Source organism: Anarhichas minor, unplaced genomic scaffold (genome assembly GCF_050575085.1).
Source record: "Anarhichas minor isolate MPS153535 unplaced genomic scaffold, ASM5057508v1 ptg000004l, whole genome shotgun sequence".
Taxonomy (NCBI): Eukaryota; Metazoa; Chordata; class Actinopteri; order Perciformes; family Anarhichadidae; genus Anarhichas; species Anarhichas minor.
Window position 1 is genome coordinate 9,892,786 of NW_027466450.1, and position 12,852 is coordinate 9,905,637.

General features: G+C 41.2%; 1 protein-coding gene across 1 annotated transcript in view; it reads left to right on the forward strand.

Annotated features, from left to right (window-relative positions):
- The window catches only part of erbb4b (erb-b2 receptor tyrosine kinase 4b), a 259,023-nt gene that overhangs the window by 220,926 nt on the left and 25,245 nt on the right, over positions 1-12,852 (forward strand). The window contains exon 20 of the mRNA XM_076108782.1: positions 19-204. Coding sequence (XP_075964897.1) covers positions 19-204 — 186 coding nt within the window. The remainder of the gene's footprint in view (positions 1-18; positions 205-12,852) is intronic.

Below are 12,852 nucleotides of genomic sequence, written 5' to 3' on the forward strand. Positions count from 1 at the left end.
TATATCTGTCTCATTCAGGAGGCCCTGATCATGGCTAGCATGGAGCACCCCCACCTGGTCCGCCTGCTGGGTGTCTGCCTGAGTCCCACCATCCAGCTGGTCACACAACTGATGCCTCATGGGTGCCTGCTCGACTATGTCCTCGAGCACAAGGACAACATCGGATCCCAGCTGTTGCTCAATTGGTGTGTCCAGATTGCCAAGGTAAGGTTTGAGAAAGTTTCTATATAGTTGTTATCCTCGCTGTATGGTTGATTGGTTTGGTAATTGGCTGGTTGCTTGGTTAGGTATTTGGCAGGCTGGTGGATTGGCAGATCAGTAAAGGCTTGTTTTAAGTATTGATTTTGTATTTTATTGGTAAGTAATGAATATTGATTGATTTTGTTGCCTTAACAGTTTTTTATCAGTGGATTGTCTTCACTGATTGCTGCTTTTTTGCTTCCTTGACTGCACTAAATATCTCAATGAGTCATACGTGATGTTTTGGAGTGTTGGTGGGCCATTGGCCCCTCAGTTGATCTTTACTGCAGACTGTGTATCATGCACTGCATACTTCAGGATTATCCCTCATCCCTTTTTAAATCTTACTGTATAAGTACTTGTGTTTGCTTTGGATTACATGTACACCCAAATCTACTGAACCATCCGCATGCCCTTTTGTGTGTCTCAGCTAAAAGAGGCCAAGTGATTCACTCCATTGCTTCCAGAGTGAACAGCAGATGTCTGCTGATATTTGGTAAAGTGTCCATGAGTGTGTGTGCTGGTGTGTGTGGAGGATTCAATAGCAGACAGTGGTGCCCCTTGCCAGCCTCTCTGGAGAACTGAAGTAAATAATTCAAAGCCTAGCTTGATTTTGGTGGTGTTGAGAGCAAGGAGCTCAGTGTTACATAATCGATTTAGGAGTGCATTTTAATTTGTTCTTATATATTTGTCAATATTAATAGGGGACAGATACACCTTTTAATAAACCTATCTCCCTTTCTCTGACTCTGTCTGACACAGAAATCACCACAGAGTTGATTCATTATCAGACTCTGTATAACAACGTAACACCACCTGAGCATTATGAGCAAACACATGCATCTATTGATTATCAAAAGGTATTTTTTGCAAGGCTGTGGTATTAGATTGCAGTGAACCTCTGTATATATCATGTGATATAATTATGTCTCCGAACATGCTGCATTTGACAGATGGCTGATGCAATTCTCTTACAGAGAGAGCAAAGTAATTGGTTAAAAAGCCAAGAGAAGCAGAATGAAAATGACTAAGCAGTCGCTGTAGTCCCAGATTTAATATCTTAGACAAATATTTCTGTTGCTATTTTTGGCTAAATCAGAGGCAAGCTGTAATCTAGTGAGCTTCCATGGGAAAATATGAAAGCATCAATTAAACTTTGGTTCACAGTTATGATCACACCACATAAAGTGTTTTTTATATACCAAAGGCGATCAGATGATGAATACATTATTGTCGTGCTGACAAAGTTCCCATGCTGTGTAACACAAACATTTTCATAGTATGGAATTAATCACACAAATTACTTTGTGGTAAAAAGGATGTAGATCATCTTTATACACATGAATAAATATTTGCCCGCTGTGAACAGTTGTCAACATGGTGGGATGTATAATTCATAAAGGGTAGATATGAGGTTGTATTATTTACCATTGGTATTCTGTGTCTCAAGTGAGTATTGTTTAGTGTGTTCAATAATTGGCTACAGCTCCTGGGGACTCAAATAGCCGTCAGGGGCCAGGTTTAATAAGGTGCCCACATATGGGTTCATGCTCACAGAAGCATTTATCTGAATATGCCAAAAAGGTGAATTAGGACCACAATCAACATTTCCACTTGTAGTTCTCATAATAACTTGTCCCATGCTTGAGTAAAACATATTTCCTGCATATAATTTCATTATCGTTATGATGGATATATACATCTATACTCATGCAGGGTCTTATGGGGCTCTCAAGGCTTGCAAGTGACAGGTCTCCACTCTCTGAGGCAACATCCCTGTGGCCCCCCCACTCTGTCATGGCCGCCATCACAGCCATAGATTATTAATGGGGTGATCTGCCATGAGAGTCGTACTAATGAGCAGATTCATTAGAGCTACTACGCATGCAGGGCTCTGATGCCACAGAGTGTTATTCTTTTTCTGTTCCTTGGATCTGATTTTTTTTATTTTTTTTATCACTTTCTCCTCATTATGCCTGGTTGCTTTTTAAATCTCCTCCTAGTTCACCAACTCTGTGGTCCTCTTGTTCATATATACAGTGTTATGTTGCTACAATGTCAGATGTTTGACTTTGGAAACACTACTACAATACGAAAAGTGATAGATCAAAATATGACTCCACTGCAATACAGTGGGAAGAAAGAAAAACATCAAACGGATCAAGACAACTCCTCAAGTAGCCCGACACAAATTTGTCAACTATTTCAGAGGAAGGGAAATCCATTTGAACGCATGGTACATTTTTGTCATTTGGTGTCTTGATACCACTTTTAACACAGTTAATTTGACAATATTGCCGATATACCAGTAATTGCAGTTATAATCTTCATGAAAATGGAACTGTGGCTGTAAGGCACCCTTTAATAATACATCACATTATTTGTGTCTTTGAACTAGTAGAAGAGATGCCAAAAGATACAGCAGAAGAGAAGTCATATCATTTGCCGCATTCGCACAAGTTGTACATAACAGTGATGGTTGCCATTGCAATTCATATTCTTGTTAAATATTTAATGTGAACCCCACATATTCTGCCTTTGAAGGAGAACTCGGTGTCCCGCTACCTGTGAGACTTGTTTCAGAATGATGCATCATAACCATATCAATACAGCAGCACTGTTTAAACAACCTCAGCTACATGGCAGGAATACCTCATCGAATCACGCTTTCCAGAAAATCTTTCCTACCCCCCCCCCCACGCCAAAACATTACTGCTTTGGATTTCCTCCAAGCCAGGTGTTGTGGTTGTGTGTGTGTGTGTGTGTGTGTGTGTGTGTGTGTGTGCGTGTGTGGTAAGAGGGCCCACAGTGTGTATCACGGGGTCATTTCTCTGTGTAAATCTGACTAGGCAAACATGCATTTCTCCAACTCATCGTATACATCCCCAGGGTTCCAATGAAAACTCAGTTCATTCCTATTTCCTTTCTTCTCTGTCTACTCCCCGTCTCTCTGTTGGTATTTCTTTTTGTATGTTATTCTCTTATTTTAGTTTTTCTCTGTCTTTCTCTGAACATTTAATGTAATAAGACTTTCCATTCCAATCTATTGTTGGTACAAATAGTATGCTATCACTATTTGTATGTCAAGTAATAAGGCAGGGTTGACTTTGACTTGATTTCTGGACCGCTGTGATAAGCCACCCACTGGCCAATAATTGCATTTTCCGTTGTCTTTGTATGACCAACCTCTACCAGTGCTTCCTGTTAATGCTGAATAAGGTTGCCAAAGATTTATATTGTGCTGTAAGGCAAGCCCACTAAGTTTTTTTGTTGAGCCTTGTTTGGATATATTCAAGGAATACATTTACTATGTCTCCTACCTAAATGGAACATAATTAGTTTTTTGCTGACTTGTCAGGCCAGGAGTAAAATAATCAACATGTACAACTTTACGGGATAACAATTCCACCAGGACACAATTTTCCAAGGGCACTATTTAGCTCAGGGCAACTCTGGTCTGCCCTTGAGTTATGGTGATTACCTTAATAAATTAAAATTACTGCAAGGTTTTCTGTTTTTTATGTCAATCAATGAATGTTGATTTAGGACACATTTCCCTTGATGCAAGAACAAGGAATTCCAAATTAAAAATGTACCTTTTTTATCTCATAAATTAAAAGCATTATTACTGTGTTGTTTAAATGATTTAAGATTAAAGTGATAGGCAGAAAATATGTCAAACAATCACGCTTTTCCAGCAATAAACCATCCCATGTTTTCTGAACCAATATCCATCTCACTTTTGTCTGTTTTACAGAATACCCATGTTGGTGTGACTACCAACCAACTTGTACTTCTGAACAAACTCTCCTTCCCCTCTCTTCTCCCACACTCGTCTCTTGTAGAAAACACTTAAACTGCATTCCGATGTTTGATTCCAACTAGCACTGGCAGATAGCATGCCTGCTCCAAGACTGCATGTTAACACACGGAGCGAGAGGCAGATCACAGGCGTCTAGCCTTTGATGCTACCAACCATTAGAAATGTCAACAAGTGTCCACTATCCCCTTGCTCTGTCTCTCGCTCTAGTTATCCCTCTCTTTCATTTCCAAACTAATTAATTCTGAATCTTTTTTGTGGTGGTCTTTCATGACTGCATAAATAAGTGTATGATCCAATGTTAGCAGCTGGAACGCTTCCCTTCCCCTGGGCCTGAAAGGCTCTGTTTGATTTGAGAGAGCTGCTTTATGCATGTTGTCATCAGTTGCAATTTTCATCAAAGTGGAGGGCTGACCAGGTAGAATTTGTACATTTCATTTGTTGTTTATGTAAGTGGTATTTAAGCACAATGCTTTCATCAATATCATGTTGTTGAAGTTGTGAGGAAATCCAAGTTAAAAATAAATGCTAATTGATGCAGGGAATATAATTAAACTGCCTTAACATATTGGTCTTTTGATATATTAGTAATACTTTCCTCCAATCACAAGCACGTGTTCGCCTACTAAAAATGTGCATAAGCATAGCCAGCCAATCAGGACGTGCCTACCCGAACACACAAACACACAACCCCAAGGCTGCACACATCGCTGCTCAACATCCTACACCCTCTTCAGCAAGCGGTGTAGGATCGGCTGGGCCTCCTTTGTAGAGGGCTCCGCCGGTGCTCATAAAACTAGGTTTACGATATCATAATCTCGTTCTAACTCACTGGACTTTATGGGTACAGTGGGCTGAGACATCAACCCAACCACACTGATCCTGACCGACTAAAGATTAGCCACCACAGCCCAGTTACTTCTTTATAACCTTGGCCGACACAGCAGAGAAGTGGGGGGCCTTAGCCAACCCAGGTAGTACATAACCTAACTGGGTGGAGACATTGCCTAATGTAGGTGTATCTTGCCCTGGGGGGGTCAGATTCAACACCACTAACTCACACCCACCATTTTCACCAGTCCTGTGTAGTTCCAGTGAGCACAAACACTGAAAAGGAGCCTTCCATGTCCAAGGTATAGAACCATGTGAATGGACAGGACGTCGACCAAGTACACATGTTCTCGACATCACTCCACCGAACAAAGCCGCACACCATCCCCGAAGCACAGGAACAGCTGTTTGGTGTGTCTGATGGGGGCCGTGCATTCAACAAAACATGGCAAAACGCAATCTTTACCGATACGCCAGAAGTGCAATTGTCAAAGACAGACACGATCACCTGCTGGGGACTGAAGTTGCATTTGCACTGGCAACTTCAGTTTACGATTTTCATAATAGAATTAAGGAACATGTCATACACTAAACAAAAATGAATCTGATCTGCACAAGTTTACATGCATGGCCCCGCTGCATTGGTCATCACAAGCGGGAAGTCATTGCGAAGCTATTTCTGCGGAGGGCTTCCTAGGAGGCTGATATATAAAGGACAACGATGAGATATTGTCTTCATCATCATCAGCAGACGAGGCCGGTGTCTCAGCATGGATGACCAAAGGCAGCGAACGTATGTGGCATGGGGCAGGGACTTTGACGCAATCAATCTCAACCTCCGGCTTGCTCTCATTGAAGCAGAGCATCACATTAAAGAGTCGGAAATTATCCCACCGCTGCTGGCCATGCTCGGTGGCTCCTGAACACTGCACTCTTCATGGTCCCCTACCAAGGCACTCAAAGCACGCGCCATAATCTGTCCTGGCAATGAGGCTGGGCACTGACGAGGTTCTTTAAGCGGCAACTCCATCCTTGGAGCTAGGCAATCAGTGGCAAATCACTGTTCGCTAAACATAAAACGATGTTGAGCAGCGATGTGTGCTGCCTTGCATACTGTGAGGTTTGCGTGTATTCAGGAAGCTACGTCCTGATTGGCCGGATTTATGGAAATTTTCGGTGGGCAAACACATGTACATTATTGGAAAAGAGTATTACCCATAAAGTCCAGTAAAGGGCGGAGCCGGTGTGGCTTGGAACTGCTGCTCCTTCGTGCCAAAACGAGTCAGTTGAGGTGGTTAATGTGATTAGGATGCCCACTGGACATCTCTCATCTGGCCAGGGAATGACTCTGAATTCCCCAGAAAGAGCTGAAGAAGTAGTTAGTAGGGAGAGGGACATCTGGGCTACCTTGCTCAGACTGCTGCCACTATGACCCAGACCCAGATAAACAGCGGAAAATGAAAAGATAGATAGATGGATTTGCGGTCTTTGTAGTATTTCTTTATCATTGAAAATTCTGTCTTTCAGTGAACCTTAGTCACCCGGAATGGCCTCTGTATGCAAAAGCACAAACCTCAAGGCAGCAGACAGATAAATAGTCACCAGAAAGAAGAGAAGGATACACAAAGACTATAAGGCCTTCACTGACTCATGGTTGCCATGCTGTCAATCAAAAGCACACACAAACAAGGCAAGAGGAATACACTCTCTCTCTCCGTTTCGTTCTCTGTAACTCTCTCTCTCACTCACACACAAGTAACACTGACGCAGATTTAACTGTGTCTGGCTGAGTCGAGATGGATGAGGCCAGGTAGGGCAGTGGGGGAAATGGATGACTGCAGGCAGCCCACACAATGGATGACACTCACAGCTCAGAGAGACAGGTCTACACTAATGAGTGACTGACAGGCGCGCACACACTCATACACACAGGTAAATGACGGCAGGTAGATATCCAAATCTTGCGAACATTAACAAAGTGGACATCACGTAATTTGATTGGATTATGCACATATTGTTTTGTGATGCCCTCCCTCAAACAAACAAAAATGCACTCGCACCCACACACACACTGTTTGACGTACTCGGTATTAGGTCCATTTTTTCCCTTTTTTTTTTGCTATTTGCTTCACTTTTCTTCTCACCGTTTCTGTCAGTGTCAGACCACAATTGTTCTCACAACCTTTTCTCAAATACACACACAGAGTCAAACACCATGCTGGAGATATGTATCTTTATCCAATGCTTTATGTCAAGCCCTTGTCCTATTTTCCCTCCCATCACTACTCATTACAGAACTCTGATTTATTATTTATTTCCCATGGGAAATAGATATACCACATCTCTGCAAACAGAGATATGTTACTCTGTATATGTGTGTGTGTGTGTGTGTGTGTGTGTGTGTGTGTGTGTGTGTGTGTGTGCGTGTGTGCGTGTTAAGCCCTTCCGGTCTTTTGGTATCACTTTAGCCTAGAGGCTGTAAAAGTGGGCTCTCTCCCAACAAGTCAATTGAAATTACATTTAAGAAAATGTGGGTTCCAGCCAAGAGACTGTCAAAGCCTAGAAGAAAGGTTTGTACTCTATAAAAACAATGAACTACTTTGCACTGCTTTAATTGTCATTGATTATGCTGAGTATCATTGAAATGATGAGGTTAACAAGGCTGCATTGAAGTGTGGCATCAAGCTTCATCTTCTGCATTGAGCAGCTATTGCAGGCCATCGACGCATACGGTCAATTTTTTACATTTAATTTCATCAATAAATAAAGGCAAACATTTGGGGTCAATATAGCAACACAATTGGCCTGTAGTGCCACCACAAAGTTCACCTCACACCACGGCCTTCAACTCTTCGACCCCTCAGCTAACATTAGTTTTTCCCTGACTTGATTGAGTCAATGCTAATCCAAGCGATACAAATTGCTCAATTTCAGCTCATGTGTTCACCTACCATTTTGAGTTTTTAAAAAACATACATTTTCTTCTTTTCGGAAGTTTTGTCGTGATTTGTTGGTTTGACCATATTGTTTTGCAGATGGTATTATTATTAATGCTCTGGTGTGCCAGTTTTCAGTAATTTAGCAATTTTTAGAAGACTAGTTTGGTCATTTTCACCCAGTTAAATGTATCGCTATTTGAGTTTTGAAAAACTAAAATATAAAGTTTCTTCTATAAATTATCCAGACTTCAATTCATGCAGCATCTTTGTTGTTTTGTTAACAGATTCACAATAATCTAAAGTGTTTGGAATGGCATCTGAATGGATTTTACTGCAAGACATCATCCTCATTAATACTGCTCAGTGGATTGACAAGCCATCATTGATTATTATAGATGATAACCATTTACATAAGTACGGGTTTGAATCCCTGGGCATGGCTGGAAATGTGGGTGGCTAATGGGAGTTTATGTATGCTGTCATACTGTATGTAAGTTCATTTATTGTAAATATGTACCTCTATGTAGGTAGTTTACGGCCAGAGTTTTGGTGTGTATGTTCTGGTGTTAATGCTGGTGGATGGCTTGTCATTTCTTAGCCATGCAGGCGGAAGGCCAATGCTGCGACAGCTTGGACCCACTTCACTTTCAATTAGTCGCCTGCCACTGTAGATGCCTGCTCACCAGCCTATCTGGAACTGACTCAAGCCCTGTGTGTGTGTGTGTGTGTGTGTGTGTGTGTGTGTGTGTGTGTAGATTCATGAATGATTGTGTGTATGTGTGTGTTTGAGTGTGTGTGATCACACTTTTTTGATTATGCTGTCAATTTTCCAATCACAATCCATATTCCCAGCCATCCTACAACCATAAATTCCCAATGTCGAGTGATTATATTTAACATTTATTTAAAGTTATATTACGTTTTCCACCATGTTTCCCGTTATTGAGGCATTTAAGTTGTTTTAAACCCTCCAATCCTTTGAAATATGGAGTCCATCGTCATGGACATAAGTTTATGTGAAGACAAAAGCATTGTAAATAGAAATATATGATAATTAATTGAAGCATTTACCATATATTTCTAGCCTGACCTTTGTCAGTTTGTTTACTATGTCACGGTTATTGTGTCAGAACATTAGGCATTTTAGTGCCTCTTGTTTTTGTAATTGAAATATTCTTGAACCTATGACCACGATTTGAAATATTTTGTGTCTGCTAGAACCTTTTTTTGACTGAACACATATCAGCAAGTGCTTGATCAAGACCCAAGTGTGTTTTAAGTACACTTTTCAACTTATCAATTCTGTTACAGGGAAATCTTTTGGTGTTTTAATAATGCACTTACCAAGATGAGAGAGGGTAACTGAGAGGGGAAAAAAAGCAATCAAAGTCAAGTACAACCAACATGCCATTAAACCTTTTAATGATCTCAACCTTTCCATATTCTGGTTCACTGCAATTAGCAATAAAACTCTTAACGGGTGTGGACTAGTGATGTAGCTGCTGTAGCGCAGGTCAAGATATACGGTCATGCATAAGGACACGCACCATCTGTTATTTCCAGTGGTGTCTGACTCATACAGAGGGCATTGTAATGTGCTGTGCCTCTATTTCTTATGTTTCCCTTTCTCTTTGCTTTTTTTTTTTTTTTTTACAATGATGCCACCGAGAAGCATATGCAGACCAAAGTTTATTTTAAATATATTCACAAATGATTCTGTGTGTTCGCTTATCCTTAAATTTGGCACTGGCATTCGTTTTTTCAAGTGTATAGTACAGTTGTTTTATTTACATTATAATGGCACAAAATAAATACTGTTGCGGGCATGATGAAAAACATAACCTACTCACTGACTCTCATGCTAATACAGATCTGCTTATCTCAACGGGACTTTGCTAGCATACAAATGTGTCTTTGAGACAAACTCAAATAGTGTCGTTTTCTGAAACTAAATTGTTTATTATTTCACTTTCCCTGCCCTTTCCCAGCTCTGCACCCCTGTGCTTGTGGACCCTGCTTGTGCAGATTTGTATCCAAACCCATTTGAAAAGTCAAAAACAGTATATCTTGAAAGCTCACGGATCTTTTCAAAGTCTCCTAAGACGCCCTGTGGAATTGTCACAGCTCAAGGTTGTTTTGGGAGTGTCATCAGTGTCATCTGAACAATGAAGCAAATGGACCAAAACTATAGAAAACCTTTCCCGCTCATTTTTCCTGATCAGGGCACAGAGTTAGGCATTGTTGCAGCTGTTATCATGGCCGAGACAGGATCCTCCTGTTACAATATGGCCTTTGTTGAAACTCGTCGACAGGATGCAGACACGTCTCACACTCCCTTCAGCATTCTGGGCTGGCTGTAAAGACCTCACACAATCACACTCTTGCTTCCACACACACAAACTGCATCATATCCCAGAGCTCAGGAGAGGAAGCCATACAATGTTGATAGCAGCTTCCAGTTCGCAGACTCTCCAAGGCTTTAGCACACATTCACCTGCACCCACACACAAACACACACACAAACACACACACACACACACAATGAAAATTACCTGTGTGCACGTAGACAAGAGTCCACACTAGCAGACAGTTCGCAATACAGACCACAAATTACAGACATACATTTGCACATATAGTACTCGCACACCTCTTGGACTGGTGAGAGATACTGTTATTACCGGAATTACAGGAGACAAAGGTAACTCAGGATGAGTAAACTGTCTGGGAGGAGAGAGAGACGTGGGGGGAATGAAATACATTCAAGAACTTGAGGAGTGGACAAAGCAGTTATATTTATATTCATTTAATCTTCCTTTCACCGTGGAGTTTTTTATTCACGATCTGGTCGGTAAACCAGCGCTAGGAGCAAACGCACTGAATTAAACAAGACACAAGAAAACTATTAGTGTTACGCTTACTACATATGAGCATTTCAATGTTTAGGTTAATTCACCCTAATTATGAAAAAACATATTTTTTCACTTGCATTTAATGTGGCAGCTGTGGTTTAGGATGAATAGCTGGTCGTCAACCAATCGGTCAAAATGTTGGACACCCCCCCCTCCACATGTCAAAGTGTCCTTGGGAAAGACACTGAACCACAAACAGCCCGCATGGCCAGGCTACTGGCCATTAAATGAGAGTGAATGTGTTGAAAGGTTCTATGTATAGGCTTCAATGCATTCACATAGAAGCGAGCGACTATTTTTCAAATGAAAAGATAAAGTGGAGTAATGACGTCGCTCTCCCTCTGTGTGTGTTGTAATCTGAGCTTCTCTGTGCTTTGTTAAAATAGCACAGGCCGGCATCGTGTGCCTTTTAGTGGATGTTAGTGCACGCGAGAACGGTTTGCTAGCGTTCTCATGGCTTTTTTCACGTCTTACAGCTGATAAGGGTGTCCCTATACCAATGGTGTCATCGTGGAAGCATAGCGCCCACCCTCCGGTTTGTCCCCCAGGTAAATGCTGTTAGCTCTTTCAGCACTGTTGCCGTCGTTAGTGTCGTGGCTCAGCTGTCACCGTGTTCAGGAGCCACATGGAGGCACAAGATCAGCTCTAAATTTTGAATTTAGCACCTTTAATGAGAGGCAAATTGTGAAAGTCTTTGGAAAAAAAGCGCCTTGTAAATAGATTTCGGTACTTAGCCATGCAGATAGTTTGGGTTTAATTGGTTTAATCTGTCACCGAGATTTCTGTCTCCAACACTTTTATTTGGAACTTTCTAACTCCATATCAAAACTGCTGACACTAGGCTATTAAATTTGCATCATTTGCATTTAAAGCCCATAGCTTGGACACATCCCTTCTTTTGTAATTTGTGTTATTCTGACCTTTTCGTTTTTGCCTGTTTCTCGGCCCTCACTCCTTGCTAATGTGCTGGGGATTTTCCAAACGTTAGTTACCGTTCCTCTCACAACCACTACTTTTCTCATAAACGGCTGTTCACCTGCCCTGCAGATGAGGATACACAAACTTGTTGCCGATTGGCTGGAAAAGTGTTGTGTGGATCGGTCTGAGTCACTTTGTGTGTTTCCCATTTACAGAGCCAGGGCTGTGTATAAACACCAGCTCTTTGTAAGTGATGGTGCCTACCACACTATTTGAGTATATTTGTAAATGCCTTAGAATGACATGATACACACACTCGGCATCACTCCCCTGGAACTCCTGCTCCATTGCCGAGCTACCAGCCTCGCAACAGATCAATCATAGATCACAGCTAATGTCTTCCATTACAGCACCCTGTGATTGCCCTGTTATTATCACACTAATTATGATTACCATCAGTATTATCATTTCTCTATTACAGTTCATTACTCCAGACTCGAAAGAGGGTCGTATAATGGTCTGAGTGGCAGTTATTCCATTTATCGATTGGTGAGAAGTTGCGAGCCTTGTTGCATGCTTTTTTTTTTGTCTTCTGACAGAAGCTGTCTCAGTGCTGACAGGGCTAACAGGCCAGTCCACTACCCAGGTCTGACCTATTGGACTGTAAGTTGGCAAAATCATACAACATTAAGAACGGATAGAAAGCAGTAAAGTAAGTACTGTGAATTCTTGCTTTCAAGCAAAGTTAGGGTAATTGAAAAAGAAAATACATTATAGCCTCAGGTTTGTGGCCATCATTGAACAAACAACTACAAATCTATTGAAAAGAAAATGAAAGAAAGCCAAGGCTGACTTTGTCCTCCAGAGTTTAACAAAAAGAAAAATATTTTTACGCCAAGGAAGATTGCCTCAGCCTTTTTTCAAAAAGCATCCTTTTATCTTTTCATACAAACATACAGGCAGATTGTTGTCAAATCTGTACCGACACATGGTACCCCAGTTAAACAACAATCTGCTATAACAGATCTGTTATTTTCAGAAAATCAATAATTTATGCTTTTCCTTTCAAAACTTCAGTTTGGTTACTCTTCACAATGTGGTACACTGCATATTTACATGAAAGACTTTTCTTCACTCAGATTTCTGTCAGCCTTAAAAAAGGCACTAACCTGTTTCACTTTGTGTTTTAGTATGT